This window comes from Prionailurus bengalensis, chromosome B4 (assembly GCF_016509475.1).
Source record: "Prionailurus bengalensis isolate Pbe53 chromosome B4, Fcat_Pben_1.1_paternal_pri, whole genome shotgun sequence".
NCBI lineage: Eukaryota > Metazoa > Chordata > Mammalia > Carnivora > Felidae > Prionailurus > Prionailurus bengalensis.
Window position 1 is genome coordinate 59681385 of NC_057358.1, and position 22547 is coordinate 59703931.

At 38.3% G+C, this 22547-nt stretch overlaps 1 protein-coding gene across 2 annotated transcripts in view; it reads right to left on the reverse strand.

The window, feature by feature from the left end:
• Positions 1 to 22547, reverse strand: part of ITPR2 (inositol 1,4,5-trisphosphate receptor type 2) — a 508158-nt gene that overhangs the window by 333477 nt on the left and 152134 nt on the right. For both annotated transcript variants that reach the window (XM_043561419.1, XM_043561418.1), the window contains exons 12-20: positions 21200 to 21299; positions 20073 to 20233; positions 11688 to 11829; positions 9257 to 9418; positions 4467 to 4639; positions 3363 to 3482; positions 2820 to 3005; positions 1447 to 1698; positions 69 to 213 (exon numbers count right to left, since the gene is read on the reverse strand). In XM_043561419.1, the coding sequence (XP_043417354.1) occupies positions 69 to 213; positions 1447 to 1698; positions 2820 to 3005; positions 3363 to 3482; positions 4467 to 4639; positions 9257 to 9418; positions 11688 to 11829; positions 20073 to 20233; positions 21200 to 21299 (1441 nt within the window). The remainder of the gene's footprint in view (positions 1 to 68; positions 214 to 1446; positions 1699 to 2819; positions 3006 to 3362; positions 3483 to 4466; positions 4640 to 9256; positions 9419 to 11687; positions 11830 to 20072; positions 20234 to 21199; positions 21300 to 22547) is intronic.

The window sequence follows — 22547 nt, forward strand, 5'->3', positions numbered from 1 at the left end:
CTCAATGTATCTACCTTTTCACAGAAAAAACTGAATAACCTCACAAATGAATTGTTTTTATAAAATACCTCAAATGTCAGTTTGTTTTTTTCTTTATCCCCAAAAGGAAAGGGCTGATTTACAACTTCTTTCAAGTATTCTTCAACAAATTCCATTGTCAGTGCAAATTTCCTCTTCATATCATTTCTGGAAGAGTCTGTTATAGAATCATATCTGGGAAGGCAGGATGAATATGAAGCAAGTTAAATTGACTGAAATCATTTAAAACAGGAAAATATATATACTTTAACCTCCTGGCTTCTGAAGTTTAGGTAACTTAGTTACCTTTCTAGATGTTTCTACCATAATACGAAACACTTAAAACAATGTTACTCCTATCATAAATATGATTTGTTTATTGGTTTCTAAAATAATGTTTCTATTATCAAGAGTTGGGGGCACGTGGGTGGCTCAGTGGGTTAAGCATCTGACTCTTGACTTCATCTCAGGTCATGATTCCACAGTTAGTGAGTTCAAGCCCCACATTGGACTCTGAGCTAACAGTGCACAGCCTGCTTGGGTCTCTCTCTCTCTCTCTCTCTCTCTCTCTCTGCCCCTCCCCTGCTCCCTCTCTCTCTCCAAAAATAAATCAATAAATTTTAAAAAAAGAGCTGTCATTTTCCTCTCCAAAAACAGCATTTTTTATTTTATTTTTAAAAATTTATTTATTTGTTTTTGAGAGAGAGAGCGAGAGCACCCACGTGTGCTTGCACGTGCAATTTAGGGAGGAACAGAGAGAGACAGGGAGAGAGATAGAGAAACCCAAGCAGGCTCAGCACCTTCAGCACAAAGCCTGATGTAGGGTTCAAACTCACAGACCAAGATATCATGACCTGAGCCAAAATCAAGAGTCTGGTGGTTTTCTGTGCCACCCAGCCACTCTGCAAAAGAGTATCTTATTTGCATTTGAAAGACTAACAACCTGGGAATGAGCTAAATAGGTGATGGGGATTAAGGAGCACTGGGTATTGTACGGAAGTGTTGAATCACCATATTATACTCCTGAAATTAATATTACATTGTATGGTAACTAACTGGAATTAAAATAAAATTTTAAAAAATAGTAAAAGAATAGGAGTGCCTGGGTGGCCCAGCCAATTGAGCTCCAACTCTTGACTTCAGCTCAGGGCATGGGCCCCACACTGAGCATGGAGCCCATGCTTAAGATTCTCTCTCTCTCCCTCTGCCCCTCTCCCCCTCTCACACTCTCTCTCTCTAAAACAAATAAATAGATAGATAGATAGATAGATAGATAGATAGATAATAAAACAGTAAAAACAAAAAAGACCAAACCCTGAGTTTGAGCACAGAAATGCCCTTCCATATACTTCATTTCAAAATTGAAGACATTTGATTTCAAGTTCATCTACTAAATTTAAAGTCCTCAAGAAATTTTTCCAAACATACTCATGAATTGTGATCTTTGTGGGGATTTCTGTCCAGAGCCTGGCATAGCGAACAGGTACCACAGACTCCTGGGGATCCCGGTCAACATGCATGTGGAGCATGAGGCGACAAAAAGATGCTCGGAGGTCAAATGGCAGGCTCTCATCTGACACACACCGCAGGATCAAATCGACAGAGAGCTGCGTAGAAATCTGGTTTATGGCCAGATACTGGCGATCTAAGCACATCCTTGCAAAGAGGTTTAGCTGGTACCTTAAAAATATTAAGCATATTACATTATTTGTCTTATCTTGAAAAAGTTCTTAAACAGCACAGTATCAGTCAGTGTCTCCTATCTACTTTTATGACACCGAAACTTCCAAGGGTCTGTCACACTGGAGTCAAATTTTTTTGGTGGTAAGTGATCAAATGACAACAAATACAAGAAATTGTCTCTACGCCTGTTCAAGTTACAATTTCTGTTACTTGTTCCAGCAACATGTGTCTGATGGAAAGTATCATTAGGCTGTCCATTTTTGGTTTCCTAGGATTACAAATACACTAAGCTTGAAGGCTATGGATAACGGCTCACGTGAAACCACCTCTCGCCTTCCCAGTCCCACTCGGCCCGGCTCTATTATCTACATTCTAACCTTAGATCCACTCACTTCCCAAACCAAATGTGACCAATCCAGATGGCATCAGTTAGGCTTGGATTCGTCAGCCTCCGAGATCAAGAATTAGCCTTGGCTTTGTTGCGATCGATACCTGTAGAAACCAGGGAACACGAAGCATGCTCTGCCTTTCTCAGATTCCTGCCATTTGGGCCTAACTTTTCCCCAGGGCATCTGCCGGGGTTTCTATACCTTCCACTCAAAGATACTAGCTAAGTTCTTGCTCCCAAGATACTGACCACCGGGAACTACCATCACAACTTCTGCTGCGACCTGTTTCCAGTGAACTTTCATAACCAAAGATACCAGTTTCTCTCCAGCCCTAGGTCCCCATGTATTCATAAACACAATCACACTCCCACTGGCTAACTTTCTCCGAGGCCACCTCTGCGGCTGGATCAGCACACCCAGCTAAGTACCATCTCTCAAGTCCAACACTGGGGTCCCAACATGTCTCACATCTGCACCCACTCCAATCAGTAATGGGGGAAATTACACCAATTCGAAATTAGTGAAAAATCAGAAAACTGCAAGTGGTGTAGGTGGAAAACACAGATATTGACTTTTATTTTGAATATTTTAAGTAATATTATGTATTTTCACTACCTTAGTTTGACAGGATTTTTTAAATTTCCTCTTCCTAGATATATGACTTCCGGAGGTTTCAGGGAATCTTCTCTCAATGAATATGTAAGATTGACATTTATGATGATTCTTTACCTGTAATAGGTAAGAACTTCCAAATCAGCTTTGGTGCCCTCTTTCGCTTCTTGTGCAAGGTGTCTGATAGCTTTGCCGTGAGGTTCCTTGTTGCTGTCAATCCAGTAGAGCCAAACTTCTTCATCATCAATGTCATCTGAAAGGATGGAGCTCTCCAGGGGGTTGTCTACTTGCATTGAGACCAGCCTTGAAATAAATTATACATACAAAATCTATTAAGAAGCTCACTGACAGGGGCGTGCCTGGGTGGCTCAGTCGGTTAAGCATCCGACTTCGGCTCAGATCATGATCTCACGGTTCGTGAGTTCAAGCCCTGCATCGGGCTCTGTGCTGACAGCTCAGAGCCTGGAGCCTGCTTCGGATTCTGTGTCTCCCTCTCTCTCTGCCCCTTTCCCACTCATCCTCTCTCTCTCTCTCTCTCAAAACTAAATAAACATAAAAAAAGAAATATGACAAATATTTCACAATATTTCACTCACAAATATGACAAGGAGCTATAATGCTTACAAATGATGAACAGAAAAAGATTCCTCCCCTGCTTACTTAGTTTGAATGAGAATGTCTGCATTGCCTGGGCTCAACATAAATTTACAGATGAGTTCTTGAGTTACAGGTATAGCAGTAGTATTAGACACACACAGATCTGATAAATAATCCAAAAACCTGGCAAAAGAAAAAAAAATAAGTTGAACAGTAAGAAAACACATTTCATAAAAATATCACAATAAAAATATGGTCGGGGATATAATGAAAATAACTTTTTCTATCTATTTTTAATATTATCTCCATGCAACATTTTTTAATGTGTTGCTTATCTATTGCATCATTAGAAACAAACTAAACATCCAATTATTTGTGTTTAATACAAACCTTGTTTCAAAAAAGGATATAAGTTTGCTTCTATTTATTTGGTGATATTCATCCCAGAGCAGTGTGACTTATTACATTTAGAAAATTATTTATCTCCCCTAAAATGCACTATCCAAGAATTGGATAACAAAACAAAAGCAGATGAAAGCTAATTCTGTGAGTCAAAGCCCCATTTCTACCTTTTAACATTTATTTGCTGCACTACTTAGTAAAGAAAGCTGTCAATGTGCTTGATGTTTCTGCATTCACTTCTCCCACATAAAGCAGCATGGATCAATAGAAACTGAATTGGATGTAATACCCCAATAGTGAGAAATATTACTATATTTTAAATATGTAATAGTAATATAGTATTTCTCACTATTGGGGAATTCTTGGGCAAGTTACGATGTAGGCTTCTATTTTCTCATCTCTCAAATGTGGCTGACCATAGATAAACAGCAAACCTCACGGGATTGTGTGAGGACTTACATAAGACAATGTACACGAATACATTTTGAAAAACTATAAGTACTATACAAACATAAGTGATGAGAATGAAAGTCATTTATATTTAACTGTGTCTATAAAAGGTTTCCATCTCCTACGAGGTAATAAGTCTGTGATACATGATTATTATAACAGCAAGCTCAACATAATTTTGTCCATGAAAGCTAATGGTGTGAAACAACTCCAACTTTTACCACATTCTAAAAATAAAGCAAAAACTCTTTTCCAAAAAGCAAAAATAAAGCACTGTCCCCACTAGTAAAGAACACTGCATGAACCACTTCAAACCTTGGCTCGCGATTTCTCCTGAGTAAACTGACAAATGTTTCTATTTCTTTTGCTGTGATATGTTTCTCTAGTAGTTTTCTGTTGTTGTGCAACAAAGCTGTGATGGTATCTTCTGCCAAAATATCATAGCCAATCTGGGACTGCATGACACAGAAATTCTTAGCAATATATTCCTGCAAAGAAGAAAGACTGTCAGAATGTACTGCAGGCAGCTTAGAAATAACAGATTCTATTAGAGTCGGCAACATGGATTAATGTATTCATAACAGAAAACTCACTCAAATGTATTGTCAAAAGAGAAACAATAATCCCTCAGTAAATATGGCTTTTTGAGAAAGGAAATAAAAACATATGAACATATGCCTGACTTAAATTGTAACAGAAAATTATATACCAAAAATGTTTAACACGCGTGCTTACATTCTGAAAGTATAAGTGGGAAAAATAAACATAAGCCTAGTTAAAATAACAATTTCTTATGACGTGGTAACTAAAGGTTTTACCAGCCTAACAGAGGCCTTCCTTCTACCTCACAAAAAGTCATAACTGACTGTATCAAATAATAGAAAGAAAATGACTCTCTGATACTTTGTTTATGAGGCATGAGATCTATACTGTTACATGAAGACACCAGGCAGACTTGTGGTGATTTCTTTTTTTGCACATATGCCAATTTGTTAAATCTTCTCTTTAAAACAGTGATGAAATTCCATACCATTTTTTATCTTAAAAAGCTACCAAACAAGATAATATGATTAATCAGTCACTTTATGGACCAGATCATTCATCCAATAAATATTTCTTGGAAGCCTACTATATTCTAGGCTATTTGAGAGATTAGGCATATGGTGGTAAACAAGATAGATGAGTTCTCCTGGAGCTTATATCCCAGTGTGCAAAAAGGCAGTAAATGAGCCAATAAATATGATCCTTTTAAATGTTAATAAGTGAAAGAAAATAGAGGCATGGGGAAAGGTGACAACCTCAGATGGGGTAGGCGCTGAGGAAATGATATTTGAGCTGGGATGGAAAAGATGGGAATGATAAAAAGGAGACAGTCATGGGGAGAGAAGCCATCTAGGCAGTAGAACCATGCTCTTCATGTTCTATAAACAAAGGTGGCCATGGTAGCTACAGACTAGTAACTATGGAGAAAGCTAGAGCTGAAGTTGGAGAGGTTGGTCCTTGAGCCCCGGTAAAGGACAAAAATGTTACTCTAAGAGCAGGAAAAGGCCATTGGGAGTTTCAATCATGCATTATTTAATCTGCTTCTCATGCTTCACACTGACTCTCCTATATTCCAAGCCGCCATTGCTCATGTCCCACATTCTGGGTACAAGTAAGAATCCCACACAACCATAAATAGACCCAGTAAGTTTAACTAACTCCTTCCACAATCTAAAGTTCTCACTTCCAATTTCTTGGGGATTCTCCTTGGGGATGTACCTCTGGTTCTATGATGGGAAAATTTATTGATTAGAAAGTGGGGTGTGTTTTTTTTTTGCCTTAGGTAAAATTTACAGGAACCTATCTATTCCTTGAAAATGATACACATTGGACAAATCTAATTATATTCTAGGCAGCAATTTTGTGGCCTTTCAAAATGATAGCTTCATATTGGGTAGCCAGTTAAGTAAAGTAAATGTTCTGTTGGTATATCATTTTAAAGACATGTATTGATTTATACACTTTTATGACTGCTGTAATCATACTCTAGTATAAGGCAAACCTCCAAGATGTTTGATAAATAGATCAAGATGTTGATAAATCAGATCAATTTAGAGGTTGTCACCATATTGTATAAATAATAATAAACAGACACTCAACATTAAAGACTTGGGTTAACACTAAGTCACAAAAGAGCTCCCTATTAAGACTCTATACAATATAGATTAGGATAAAGGAAAATAAGATAATTATGCAAAAATTAGAAAGTATTTCTACCTGTATTTTAAAATTATGTTCTAAAAACATCAGAAAGCTGCTCTATGCTTAATAAAAGCATTTTTAATTCAAAAGAAATGAGAAAAAATCTTATGCATCTATCACTGAGACTGAATTGGAGCATGCATGAGAACATGAGGGAAAATAAAATCTAACCCTCAGTAAATGCTGGACATTTATTCTTTTGTCACCTCAATGAGCTACATCTTGGGGAGACATCCCAAAAGAGAAAAAGAGTGTTCCCCCACAGTCATATGCTCTAAAGAAACCCAGAAAGTAGGTCACCTAAAGTGAATAAACATTTACTTGGAGAAGTGATACACCTGGGTAGGGTGAACTAAGAACAAAGAAGAGGAATAATTATAGACGTAGAATTTGGGGGGGGGGTTCCACTTATCAGGCGGATGAGTGTTTTCAGAGGAGAAATTGCACATACCTCAGTACACTAGGCATGAGTCTTCAGCTAAGACTAACAGGAGTTGAGATAAAATTTGTGTGCCAGACGAAGAAAGGACATCAGTTAAGATATGCCACCCAGGGGGGCGCCTGGGTGGCTCAGTCGGTTAAGTGTCTGACTTCGGCTCAGGTCATGATCTCGTGGTTCACGGGTTCGAGCCCCGCATCGGGCTCTGTGCTGATGGCTCGGAGCCTGGAGCCTGCTTCCGATTCTGTGTCTCCCTCTCTCTCTGACCCTCCCCCTATTCATGCTCTGTCTCTCTCTGTCTCAAAAATAAACGTTAAAAAATTAAAAAAAAAAAAAAAGATATGCCACCCAGGGAATCTACTGGGGACTATCTGAACAAACAAAGCCAAGGAGATCTGACAATGAAGCATAGGGCAGTACTATAGAAAGAAGGTCCCTGAGACCTTTCCAAAGGCTAAGCACAGTCAAGATTGGTGGATATTGTGGACCTATGGGACTCAGAGCATCAGATAAACTCTGTAAACCTGGTGATTTTTCAGTAAATGACGTCTCTCTAACACAACACAGCACCTGTGTGTGGAGTGGTGGCCTACCTAGCAAAGTAGATATTTCCAGATGCAAGAAGAGAAAGGAGGCCAGGTAGAATACACTGAGCAACCTCTAAGCCCCCATCTCCACCCCAGATCTTCACAGAATAACATGATCCTTAATATTGAGTAGCTTCTGGGACATAGACTCTCTGAGTGCTGAAGGTCCATCATTTAATGTTCTGGAACTTAATTTTTTCCCACCAAAGTAGGAAGGACTCTACCTACTTTATCTTGCCATCTTAAAGGAATGAAGCTGGGGAAAATAAATCTGATGGCAGTATTTCCAATTGGAAAGAAGGCTGTTTATAACTGGGATTATATTCAAAAGTATTTAAGGATTTGTTTATATTATCCCCTCCCTCACTCTTTTGCTCTTTGCCATATTACTTATCTTCTAGTTTGTTTTACATATTCTTTTTAGACTTCTTCTCAAACTTGAAATAGAATTTCAAACCCAATGTATTTTAACATTTTTTATAAAGCAAATTCTTTGTTCTCACCAAGAAAGTTTCAAACTACTAAGAGGCCATAGTGTGATGACTAAGAGCCTAGGTTTGAATACTGGCTCCAGTCATAACACTATATAATCTTTGGTAACTTATTTAACCTCCATGTAGCCTCAGTTCCTCATCTTAACTCAGTATCACCTGAGTTAAGTTGTGAAAAGTGCTTAGAACTGAGCCTGGTAAGTAAACACTCAATAAATACCACTGACTATTCCCAAGTAACCACTACCTTCTAGGCCTGACATCCTGGGCCTACGTGGCTCAGTCTGACCTGCCTTACCAGCCCTCTCACAAACTAATCAGTTTTCTCTCAAACTGACTAAGAGAAACATGGGATGCTAATTTATAAAATAATGATTTTAAACAATTTTATATTACACAAATGTATATTATTATATACATTTATTTATATATTTATATATATTATATATAAATGCAAAATATTTTGTATTTTTAAGATAAAAATGATACTTGGGGCACTTGGGTGGCTCATTCAGTTAAGTGTCAGACTCTTGATTCCGGTTCAGGTCACGATCTCGCATTTCATGAGTTTGAGCCCCATGTAGGGCTCTGTGCTGATGGCACGGAGCCTGGGATGCTCTCTCTTCTTCTTTCTCTGTCCCTTCCCCTCACACGCTCTCTCTCAAAAATAATAAACACTTTTTTAAAGATAAAAATGACACTTTAATTTCATTTGCCATTGGAAACTTGCCATTGGCAATAGTCCAGGTTTCCTGTTCTCCATAGTTAGAACCATCTTAGGACGAAAGTGCCCTTGCTAGCATTCTTCACTAAAAGCCTGTTCCGATACAGTTTAGGAAAATGATTGTCATCCTCCTCAAATGCTTCCTTCTCCAAACACCCTTCCTGGGCTCCCCTCTCCTGAATTCCCATGCCATCTTTTCTCTCTCATGTCCCCTCTTTGCCTCTCCCTCATGTTTCAGACATACATACCATATCTTCACCACCAGACACAGAACTCTTTGGCCTACACATGATGATCCAGAACCTCACATGTCAAGAAATGTCAAGAAATGTCTCCCACCTCTTTACATAACACATCCAGCATGTCTCCTGCCTAGCAAAAGCTAATACCATGCCCAAAGACTTCAGGTATCTTCCCCCAAAGGTTCTAACTGTACATGGAAGAATAAATATGTCATCACAAAAATACTTACAGGTCATTTTTTTGTGTGGCCAACATAAAACATTTCATTGCAGAGCAGAAATTCCCATTCCTATGTTATGTAGTTTAGAACAGTAACCAAAGACCCTTGCCCATACTTGAAATGTTAAATAGAGGCAAAGATGCAAGCCACCTCTGACCTGATTTTTCCTGTAGTCCTGCTGCGAATGTCTGAGCACGCGGTAACACAGCCTCAGCATGTACTTATAAGGAGCGTATCTTTGGTCCCCCAGATCTTCAAGTCTCAACATTGAGCCTTCTCCTGCTTTCTCCTTAAAGGGTGCTTTAAGAATCCCAAATACCTATCAGGGGGAGAAAAAAAAACAAAAAACAACCATCTATTCTGATGAATGGAGGTTCATGTTTTACAAATAAACACAATGACTCAAAACCACTTTTGCAATATTTGAGCAGAATTAATGTAAAGGAAAAAAAAAAGACTTAGAATACAGAAACAACACATTAAGAAAAGAAAAAAATACCATGAAAAGAATTCCTTAAATTGACAAAGAACATTTAAATAAAACACTTAATTCTGTTTAGAAATTATATTTTATAAAATAAGAAATAGAAAGATGTTGGGATGTACCAAGTTACACGAACATATTCAAGTAAACTAAAATATAGTTCAATTTCTATGGCTTTACAATTACTTCTATTGTGTTCTATAACTTTCTAAAATCAAAATAATATAAAGAAAACATTTACTTTTCATCTGAAATTGACATCAGAATTTTAGTTCCAAATATTACTTCTAAACCTCTTTCCAAAAGAGTTTATCTATTGTTCCTGGTACATTAAGATGTCACCAAAGCATGGATATATCAGTATTCCAACAAATAAGGCACTTCACGGGCAACTGGTGATGACCAGTGACCAGCATTATAACAAAGGATAGCAGCTGGGAAATATTTAATAAACATTAAGGAATATAACTCTTTTAGGCAGCAGGACAGCAGGTAAGGTCACCTAGGGATGAGCTGGTAGTATGAGTAAATTATGAAAGAGCACCTACACAAGAGCATGAGCATTAATACAAGAAAGCAAAATGGAAAGGAATCATCTTTTGTAGTTCATAAAATATAATACAAATTAAAGTTACCTTAATAATTTTATATTCACTAAACCTTGAATTTTCTATTTAAAATACTGAAATAAACAGGGCTCCTGAGTGACTTAGTCAGTTTTTGTCTGACTTCGGCTCAGGTTATGACCTTATGGTTCATGAGTTCGAGCCCCACATTGGGCTCTGTGCTGACAGTTCAGAGCCCAGAGCCTGTGTCTGTACAGGCTCTTCAAATTCTTTGTCTCCCTCTCTCTTTGCCCCTCCCCTGCTCATTCTCTGTCTCTCTCTCTCTCAAAAATACATAAACATTTAAAAAAATTTAAAGACTGAAATAAACTATTAGACATGTTGGTTGACGTAATATTAATAAATTATTCAAAGTCCTAAAAGTCCTTGAAATCAAATGTTTTATACAAAAGAATGCTAATGTCAGAAAAGCCTTTGTCTCATTATATTTGCAACCTTTATTTTCTTTGAGAGAAATGTTGATTTTACATTTTTAGACAATCAGCTATAGAATATTAATTGGCAATGTGTCTACTGTTTTCCTTTCCCAACTCCACAAGAACATGTATATTAATAACATGTTTTTTAATTTTTTAAATATCTTCCTTGAGTTCACAATTAATGCAGGAGCCCATTACTTTATACAGCAATTAACTGAATTGAAAGAAACACATAACGGTAGGTATGCCCATATATGCATATTATCAGGAAGTGAATTAATTTACTGGTGTGTTATAAAACAATTTCAGAAGGACACAGTATAGGAGTAGATCTAGACTGCCAGGGGAAAAAAAACCTAGAATATTATACAGAGCATTTGTGAGCTGATGAGTAGACTTCCCTACTTTCTTAAGGAAGAGAGGGACAGAAGCAGAAAGTAGACGGAGATAGCATTTCCAAAGTTATCCTGTAGATTCTACCTAGAAGATTATCCCAGCACATTTTCTGGAGATAGTCTGACACTAGGTTTTCTGAGAGGTCTGCAGAAGGATGTCTCTAAGATGGCCATGGTGATCCCTGCCTCCTGAAATCCACAGTCTTACGCAATCCTGTCTCCTTGACTATGGGCTGGATTTACTGACTCATATCAGATTCAGTTATAAAAAAGGCTGTGGCTTCTATCTGGGTGCGCTCTCTTGTTCTCTCTTGCATCCCTCATTTCTAAGGAAAGCAAGATGCTATGGAGAGGTCGGTGTCTACAGAGAGGCCTGTGTGAGTGAGCTGGGAAGTGAAATCCTGTCCCATTCAAGCCAGAGATGACTGCAGCCCAAGCCAGCACCTTGACTGCGGTCTTGTGAAAGACCCTGAGCAAGAACCACCCACCCAAGCCACTCCCAGATTCCTAATCCACAGAAACTGTGAGACTACTATCTGTTATTTTCAGCCACAAAGTCTTGGGGTAATTTGTTACACAGTAATAGATAACTAACACAAGGACTTTCCTGATGCTATAATTCAAAACAATTCAATGTGCAAATTTAGTACATGAAAACATTCACCTGTGCCAGTATGTTTTGTTCCCTCATTAACTTTTGACGTTCTCGGTTTGGCTTAATGATAACGACATCCAAAACTTCTTGTCCGTTATTAAGTACATCAGCCACAAAGAAGATGAGGTCTTCTAATAATTTGGTTACAAACCTACCATAAAGTGAAAAAGAAACTTTACTCAAATTTTGGAAAATATTTTTTAATAAGTACTGAGGACTGAAACACTGGAACATTGAGAACATTTTATAATAAAAATTCTTTAATCAACAATATATCTAATTCAGTTAACATTTACCTAAATCTTTATAAAGAGCATGCCTTCCCAGCTCCTCCAGCCCCCACTCCTGCTTCCAGTTCTAATCAAGTATTTGCAAAGACAATTATGACATAAAGCCACGTGAGCCCAAACAGAAGATAAGTTGATAGGCTAACACCACCAGATCATTTTCTAGAACTGACTAGCAAAGAAGAGCATTTCTGCTTAAGGGAGAACGGCTCAATTTCTAAATTTCTAAATTCAAATCCTTTTTCTACTATTGACTCAAACTACATTTCCAATCTTCACCATACTTCTGCATTTCCAATGAACAGAATAGGAAACACTTAAATGATGTATGAACAGAGTCAGAGCAAGCAATCAGATGTTTTAAACTGTTCTCAAACTATTACCTGATCTACAAAAATCACGGCACTCTAAAATCATATATTAATGTTCACCTTTAACTCTACATTTTGGTTATTATTTTAACTATTATTTGAACTTCAGTGGCATTCAGAACCTAATATGTCTTAAAAACCCTTCCTCCCGGGACGCCTGGGTGGCGCAGTCGGTTAAGCGTCCGACTTCAGCCAGGTCACGATCTCGCGGTCCATGAGTTCGAGCCCCGCGTCAGGCTCTGGGCTGATGGCTCAGAGCCTGGAGCCTGTTTCCGATTCTGTGTCTCCCTCTCTCTCTGCCCCTCCCCCATTCATGCTCTGTCTCTCTCTGTCCCAAAAATAAATAAACGTTGAAAAAAAAAAAATTAAAAAAAAAACCCTTCCTCCCTTAGCTTTCTTCTTCCTCCTTCCTCTGCCTGTTCTTCGTCATTTTCTACGTGAATTTTTAAATTTGTTTTAATTTTTGAAAAATTTTGTCCAGCAAATATACATACATATATATTATCCATACACATGAGCATAATCATTCACTATTATTAGCATGCCCAATCATGATCACATTAATAAGAAAACTATAGTATAAGAGATCAACAATTCCAAAAAAGTATAGAATGTATTTAGTTAAGAAGAATTTGATCCTATCTCCAGATGTACCTCCTGAAAGAGAATGTACTTTCATAGAGTCAAATGAACATACCCAGAATCCAGAATTTAGCCACCTACAGGCAAATTTCAGCATACTTCCCAAATCATAAATTCCACTCCAAAATTTCAGGGATTCTATGCTCTTGGTGTACCTATGTTAAATTTGAACCCAAACTGTTTCTTTTCGAAAATGTGCCTGATAAGATTCACTCACATAAGCTCTGAGGACAATCAGAGAAATGTAAAATATGATTCATGTGCATTGAAATGTGGTGTTAATTTCTTTTGAAAAGCATAAATATATGTATTTTCTTTTTAAAATTATTAATATTCTTTTCCTCCTCTGTTTCAGATTAAGTGTATTCAGATGTTTAGATATCTAAGAAAGCACAAGTTTGGGGCAACTACAAATCGTTCTGTTTTAAATTCTTCCAGGTGGCCTGAATTGGTGACAATTAATGGAATGATGATGAAGACAATTAAGTCTTAATTGAAAATCATTATACATTAACCCTGCTTGCACAGCGTGACTCCTCTGATGATGGGGCAATGGAAGGCAAGAAAACCAGTCTTCTCTTCTGACCTCAAAACTGTTGAAACTCTTTTTCTCCCTTTTCACCTCCAGCACCCCATCTGTGGTAAGCAACTGGGTTTTCTCAGGTTAGATCAAACTCCAATTCTTTTTTTTTTAATTTTTTTGAATGTTTATTTATTTTTGAGAGAGACAGAGATAGAGCATGAGTGGGGGAGGGGCCAAGAGAGATGGAGACACAGAATCCAAAGCAGGCTCCAGGCTCTGAGCTGTCAGCACAGAGCCCGACACGGGGCTCGAACTCACGAGCCGTGAGATAATGACCTGAGCCAAAGTCGGATGCTCAACCGATTAAGCCACCCAGGCGCCCCATCAAACTCCAATTCTTTACTGAGAAGTGGTTTGGTCCTACTAATTCACCCCATTTTATTAATTTGCTTATACTAAAAACTTTCTGTGTGGCTTTGTCATATGCAGCAACGATAAATAAGATATAGTTTTTAAAAGACATATCTAAAAAAACAAAACACTTTGTGGATTAGGATCAAACTAAGAGAGACACAGCGATAAGCAAGGATAATGCTCAATCCCCGCATGATAACTGGGACTGGAAGCACAGAGCAGGAAACTAAGTTCAAGATCTGAAAGCAGGTATTAAAGTAGGAATTTTCCACCTTTGAAGAGAACCTTAAAACTTGGGTGGCCCCTTTTCAGCTCTGGCTGTGCGGTAGGAAACTCACAGAAAGACGGGACCTAGCTACCTGTGAGGTCAACAGCTGAAGCCTCAAATTACCATAGGACGGGGAACTCTGTTCTCAACCATAAGACTGACAAAGGAGATCAGCAAAAGTAGAGAAAGGAAAAGCAAAAACCAGCCACTTAAGAAGAGCCTGCATATTCAAATTCCAAAGCACGTGAGGAAAACGGACATAAAGAAGGCCAGTCCCATCACACGTAAAAAATCAAGAGGTCGATTCATTACCAACAAAATGCAGGTAACATAACAATTTCAAAATAACTTTTAAATAAGTCTTTTCAATCACCAAAGAGATAAAGAAAGATGGGGTGCCTGGGTGGCTCAGTCGGTTGTGCATCCGACTTCGGCTCAGGTCATGATCTCGCGGTCTGTGATTTCGAGCCCTGTGTCAGGCTCTATGCTGATAGCTGGGAGCCTGGAGCCTGCTTCTGATTCTGTGTCTCCCTCTCTCTCTGCCCTTCCCCCCTTGTGCTCTGTCTCTCTCTGTCTCTCAAAAATGAATAAGTGTAAAAAAAAATTTTTAAAGAGATAAAGAAAGCAATTATATACAAAAGAGGCAAAAATATCTTAAAAAGGCAGATACAAATGAACACAACAGAACCAACAGAAATTTGAGAAAAAAAAATAATCATTTCAACAAAAATCTAATTCACAAAGGTAAACTATTCTATACACAAAGAAAAATTATTGATTTATAAGACAATATAAAAAATCAATGCAGAAAGCAGCACAGAGAGATATAAAAAGGCAAATGATAAAAGGAAAGTGAAAAGATAAAGAGGATGAATTAAGAGGATCCAACATGCATTTAATAGGAGTTCCAAAAGAGACAAGAGAGGGAAAAGGTAAAGAAGTAACATCTGAAAGAAAACACCAGAAAACTTTTCAGAATTAAAGGAAGATCTAAGTATACAGACTAAAAACATACCTTAAATATCAGGTGGGAAAAACGAAAATAAAACTTCCTTATGTAAAAAAATAATAATAATAATTAAACATAAATTCACAGACACAGAGAACAGATTGGTCGTGGCCAGAGGTGAAGGGTAGTGGGCGGGTGAGATGGGTGAAGGAAGTCAAAAGGTACAGACTTTCAGTTATAAAACAAATAAGCCCTGGGTGTGTAATGTACAGCATAGTGGTGACAGTTAATAATACTGTATGTGAAAGTTGCTGCGAGAGTAAATCCTTAAAGTTCTCAATACAAGAAAAAAAATGTTGTGACTCTGTATGGTGACAGATGTTAACTAGACTTATCGTGGTGACGATTTCACAATAAACACAAATATCAAACAGTTAGGTTGTAAACCCAAAACTAATATAATGTTGTACACCGACTCCACTTCAAGTTTTAAAAGTGTGTTAAAAAATTTCCTTGTAGGAGCACCTGGGTGGCTCAGTTGGTGAAGGGTCTGACCTTGGCTCAGGTCATGATTTCACGGTTCATGAGTGTGAGTGCCATGTCGGGCTCTCTGCTGACAGCTCAGAGCCTACAGCCTGCTTTGAAGACTGTGTCTCCCTCTCTCTGCCTTTCTTTCTTTCTCTCTCTGTTGCGCTCTCTCTCTCTCTCTGTCTCTCTCTCCCTCTCTCTGTCTCTCTCTCCCTCTCTCTAAAATAAAGAAACATTAAATTTTTCTCAATTTCCTTGTAAACACATCATAGACATCATAGACAAAGAAAAAGTCTAGAAAATTACCAAAAAGTAAAGGAAAAATGGCCAATAAGGTAACAATTCTTTCAGCAAAAAACCTCTTAATGGCAACAAAATATGTCAGAAAATCATTACATTATAACTTTACTAAAGGAAAATAACTGCCAAGCTAAAATTCTAACACATAAAGTAGCACGTAAGAGTGGAAGTAAAACAAAGATTTTTTCGTATATTTAAAAACTGAGATTTATAACCCACAGACCCTAACCAAATGTTTTAAAGAATAAATTTCAGCAAAAAGAAAAGTGAGCCCAGAGAGAAGACATGAGAAGCAAGAAATAAAAGCAAGCTGAAGAAGTAAAAGATAACAAGAAATACAATTCATAGTAAAAATAATTTTTAGGAATTAAAACTTTTAATAAAAAAGGGGGTACATCATAATTTATCTGACACATTTACTCCTTTGTAGATATCAACTATTAGAAAAAAAAATTTTAATGAAAAGGATGAACACAGAACTATGATTCTAGACAAATATTCCAAGAAAGATGAGAAGGAGAATATCAGTGCATAATTAAACCATTCTGAGGTACTTTACTCCCATGAGAAGAAGAAAGATTTAATAACTTCAAATTTTATAAGAAAGAATATGCAGCTAAAATGTATGGCAAGAATAGTAATAATGCAATTGCTAGAGAACAGCAATAGGACCTAAAGCTTCTAAACCAGTAGAGGAAAAGAAAAAATGAGGAAAAAATACCAGCTTTATCAACCTAACAGAAAGAAGAGAGGGAACAGACAAAAAAAAAGCTACATTAAGAAAAAAAAGATAGAATAAACCCAAACATTTATTAAATACGAAATAATTGAAAGATGATCAGATTCCATTTTTGTAATTATTTTTGCAGTCTTGAGGTCTTTTTTTTTTTTTTGACACATATCATGCCACAGATTCACAGGGAATGGGTTCCATCAGCGCAGACTCTTCCCCATTGCTTCTCACAAAGCGTGTCTTCTCTGGATGGAGCAGCATGTGGTTCGGTTGAACCCAAGTATCTATCTCTTCCTCTTCCTTCTTAGTCTGATCATTTTCCTTCACACCCTTCAGGAAGCTATCTCTGCTCTTTGAGTGCTTCATATGCTCAATAGGTACATTAATTCTCTTGGCAAGAATCTTGTGCTTAACTTGTTTGTTTACAACAACATCAACAGCATGCTGGGTAACACTGTAGACTCTTCCAGTTTTGCCACGGTAACATCTGTGGGGTGTTCCTTTTTAAACAGAGCCAATTCCCCTGATGTCTACACTATCATCTTTCTTGCCGATTCTCATATATGTGGCTGAAGGAAGCACTCCAGGTTTCTAAGAGACCTGAGAGCACACAGCCGTGCCTCAACTCTTTCCCTTTGTGTTGGTCTTTTTGGTGAAATACCGGAAGATGAAGGCTCCAGACAGAAGGGATCAGATTAGGTGAGAAGTTAAGACGGTGGAGTAGTAGGGGGACCCTATGCTTGTCTCATGCCTCGAACATAGCTAGATAAATACCAAATCATTCTGAGCAGCCAAGAAAGTGATCTGAGGACTGAGAGAATAAACTGCACAAGTAGAGGGAGAAAAGAAAGAGATCAGATTAGATTTTTAAAATCTAGCTCTCAAAAAAAAAAATAAAATAAAATAAAATAAAATAAAATAAAATAAAATAAAATAAAATAAAAATCTAGCTCTCTGCCGCTCACAAGACACATCACTAAAACAAAATGACCAGGAAATCTGAAATAAACTGATACTCAAAAAGAAGCACCAGAGAAACACTAACCAAAAGGCAGCCAGTGTGGCGACTTTACTATCAGGCAAGTAAAAGTTAAGGAAAAATGATGTTGCTAAGGAAGATGTTAACTTTGAATGACAAAGGTATCTGATCTGAAACAAAGAAACAAACAAAAACCCAAGGATATCTGATCCGGTGATCCCATGTGGGATGACCACTATTCTAGATACTGAGCTTCCATCCTGGGGACTTGGAACCAACCTCAAACCAGTAAACAGAGTGAAGATGCGGCCGTAGTTCTGTGCTGTTCACTATCACATTATCACTGCATGTGCATGCTGCCTGGCCCAGGGCCAGGCATATGCCAGGAGCTCAATAAACATGAATTAATTACATTGCCAAACTGTAAATGCTGCTGAGGAACCCCATATCTTTTTCTGTACCCTCAAAACTAACACATGGTGCAGAAATTCTGGTTTATGATTACATGCATCACTAACTGAAAAGCAGTTAACCCCGCCTCCACTTTCCCTCCTCTCCCACCCCCACCACGTCCCCAAGACTCTCTATTTTGTTGGCGCAACTATGCACAATAAGATCAGAAACTCCACTGAAAACTATCTGAGATTGAGGATCTTGGGGCATAACACAGGAGCTTGTGCCTCCAGAGCCCATTCCTGGGGCAAGTAAAGGGGAAGCCATGAGAGAGAATTCAAACAACACGGGCATTTTGAGCTAGATCTGCAATATTCTAACACCTCCCCTTTGACCTTGTATCATTCTTTCTGGTTTTGAGTAAGAGAAGATCTAATAATAACTTCATTCTCCAGAGAGAAAAAAAGTCAGAGTTGTGAGGGTATTTTCAGATAGAATTTTATATTGAATTCTAAAACAGATAAAATAATATAAAAACACTCAACTATGCCAAGAAGTTCCATTGTATTGACAGGCAGCTTTGAGTGAATTGTGATAGGAGATGACTTTTCTAAAATTACTAAATCAAGATCAATAATTGCAACTTCATATTTCTCAAGCATATTTCTCTTTGCTCTGATCTTTCTCACTGTAAAACAGTGGGGAAAGAAGCAGGAACAATAAAAATGCACGATCCCTCATCCCCGGTCAGTCCTGGTCATCCCAGTCCTGAGAGCTCCAATATACGAATGCCTGCGAAATTGGTAAAAAGCTTTCTCTTGTTCAAATGTAAAGGTATGTAGCAGATCATCAAAGGGGGAATATATAAAAAAGGCTTGTGTTCTGGAGCACTGAAAACACAGAGACTTGAAAAACGCACACGACTGGGGGCATTCGGGTGGTTCAGTCGGTTGAACCTCCAACTTCAGCTCAGGTCATGATCCCAGACTCGTGACTTCGAGCCCCACATCAGGCTTGCTGCTCTCAGTACAGAGCCCACTTTGGATCTTCTGCCCACCCCCCATGTCCCTCCCCCACTCTCCCTCTATCTCACAGAAATAAATAAAACATTTTAAAAAATTCAAAAACAAAACAACACATGATCGAATCCCCCACTTATGTAAAATGAGAATAATGTCCATCTCAGGACTGTTTGAAGGAGTACATAAAATATGTTTACAGTACCAACACAAAATAGGAATGATATCATTGAGAGCTATCAGGATCATTCTCTTTCTCAACCATTTCCAGAACCAGAGCTGAAGAATCGAGGATCCAGGTTCTCTGCGGGAGTTATAAGGGCAGAGTGCTGCACCCTGCAGATTATGTCCTGGCATATTTATTTCATGGTACCTGAACAGACGAACGTGTCTTGCATAAATAAGAATAGAAAAACATAAAACTTCTTTTAGGACTTTTAGAACTCTTAAATAAAATATTAAATGAAGCCCAACAAAAGTATTACGAGTTTTTTATGAAACATTTAAAAGGAAAGATCAGCAAGCAAAAAAACAACTCCAAGCAGGGTGGCTGGGTGGCTCAGTCAGTTGAGCGTCCGACTTTAGCTCAGGTCACGATCTCACAGTCCATGAGTTCAAGCCCCGCCTTGGGCTCTGTGCTGACAGCTCAGAGCCTGGAGCCTGTTTCGGATTCTGTGTCTCCCTCTCTCTCTGACCCTCCCCCGTTCATGCTCTGTCTCTGTCTCAAAAATAAATAAATGTTAAAAAAATTTTTTTCAATAAATAAATAACTCCAAGCCCAGCTAAAATGGAAAAAAGTGAATATTCGACCAGATTTTAAAGTCCCCATTTTCATTCGCTCACCATGATCCACTCATTCAGAAGCAGGTGTGCCGCTAGGGAGACCATTCTAAATATCCCCTTAAAGCCATTCATTCACTTGAGGCTTACCACAAGAGTTGACAACTGACTCTTGATGACTTAAGAGCCATTTAACAAAATTACTAACCTCCTTTCATTCTGAGTTATTGTACCATTTTCCAGCTTTTTAACTGTGGTTGCCAGCACTTTATTTGCATCATTGGCAAAGTCTAAGTCTCGGACCTCAGACAGCGGGACAGACACAATGGCAAATGCTTCTTTATCTTCTTTTGTTTGGCAAGTTCCAATCTGCAATGTGTTTTTTACACTAAGATTAGTTGTTTTTTAAAATCTGCAATATTTTTCTGGTACTAACACATCTTAATATTGTTTAAGAAATATAAGACAGGGGCTTCTGGGTACCTCAGTCGGTTAAGCGTCTGACTCCTGATTTCCTCTCAGGTCATGACCTCAAGGTCATGAGATAGAGCCCTGCATGGGGCTCCATGCTGAGCGTGGAGCCTGCCTGGGATTCTCTCTCCCTCTCCCTCTGCTACTCTCACCCCCCTCTCTAAAACAAATAAATAAATACTTAAAAAAAAGAAATACAAGACAGGAATAGATCATCCAAATACAATAATTCCCACTTGCATCATCCACTATGAAAGACTGAAGGGACACACAGATTTTCCATGCCCATTCCTGCCTTGTTCCCAAAGCCCACTAGAAACACATCCTTGCACACTCGTCCTTTGCTTCAGTGTCAACAGAATAGAGAGAATGTACTCCTGGAATCTTCTCCCCTTTCTACATGCTGCTCCCACGCTTTTGGTATCTGTGCTAGCATCCTCCTGAATCACAGCCCCACTGCAGCCAAGCCACTTAGTTCAGCTACCTAAGCAACTGGCAAAATGAATAGTTGAGGAAATGACTTGTAATAATCTCTAATATTGGTAAGGACACATTGTAAGGGACATGTCAATCACCCCCTGATCCTAATCATACAACATTTGTCTAAAAATTAAACAATTCTCATAGGGTGCCTGGGTGACTCAGTCGGGTAAGCACCCAACTGTTGGCTTCAGCTCAGGTCATGATCTCATGGCTTTGTGGGTTCCAGCCCTGCATTGGGCTCTGGGCCGGCAGCACGGAGCCTCCTTGGGATTCTCTCTCTGTCTCCTCTCTCTCTCTGCCCCTCCCCTGCTCACATTGTCTCTGTCTCTCTCAAAATAAATAAACTTCAAAAAACATCAAACAATTCTTAAAAACATTTACCTTTAACATAACAGGCCTCTCTTCATCTGTGTCTATGGGGATACTGGTACTTGTTACCCACGTGTTGGTACATAAATGCCTTAACCGAACATATGAGTTCCTAAAAGCAAAACAATACAAAAAACAGATGATTAAAAATTAGCACACTTATATATTAACATATTTAACAGTTTCATACATGATATGAATATATTAAAGACTAGTTGACTCAAGTATATGTCAGTCTGGTTTAAGGAAAAAGTTCTGAACCAAAGACTACTTCGAAACATGTGGTATTATTACCTAGACCAGTGGTTCTCAAAGTGTGGTCCCTGGACCAGTGGTAACAGCATCACCTGGGCACTTGTTAGAAATACAAATTCTGAGGCTTTCATCCCAGTTCACTGAATCAGAAACTCCAAACGTAGGGCCAACAATGAATATTTTAGCTGCCTCTCCAGGCAATGCTGATTTGAGAACCACTGACTGAGTGGCCATGTCAGTTAACACAGCTATCTGATCGTAGTTTCTGTAGTGTAATCATTTGCGTGCAAAAGTATTCTTTCAGTGAGAGACTCTCATTACGATTTTGGGGGCAACTGTTCATGTAGAACTTGGTCAAAGTTGACAAGTAGATTTCTTCTTTTAACCTTCATCTTTTCTGTTAGGGTGGGTCAGTTGTTAGCTTGCAAAAGGGAAAACACCAGCACGTTAGTACCCTTTTGTATCCCCATGCCTCTTCCATCGCATCTCTAACAACATGTTTACTTTTGAAAATAAATATGAAAAAAGTAAAAAAAAAAAAGTTGTGGTTTATATATACAATGGAACACTACTTGGCAATGAGAAAGAATGAAATCTGGCCATTTGTAGCAACGTGGATGGAACCGGAGGGTATTATGCTAAGTGAAATAAATCATACAGAGAAAGACAGATACCATATGTTTTCACTCATATGTGGATCTTGGGAAACTTAACAGAAGACCATGGGGGAGGGGAAGGAAAGGGAAAAAAAAGTTAGAGAGGGAGGGAGGCAAACCATAAGAGATTCTTAAGGACTGAGAACAAACTGAGGGTTGATGGGGGGGGAAAGTGGGTGATGGGCATGGAGGAGGGCACTTGGGATTAGCACTGGGTGTTGTATGGAAACCAATTTGACTATAAATTATATTTTAAAATAATAATTAAAAAAATACAGTAGTGGCCTTAGGAAGAAAAAAAAAGTATATACAGCCAATCTTCATTATTTATGGATTCTGCACTTGTGAATTCACCTATTCCCTAAAATGTATTTGTAACCCCAAAACCAATAGTCAGGGCACTTTTACAATCATTCTTGGACATGAACAGAATGGCAAAAAATTTGAGT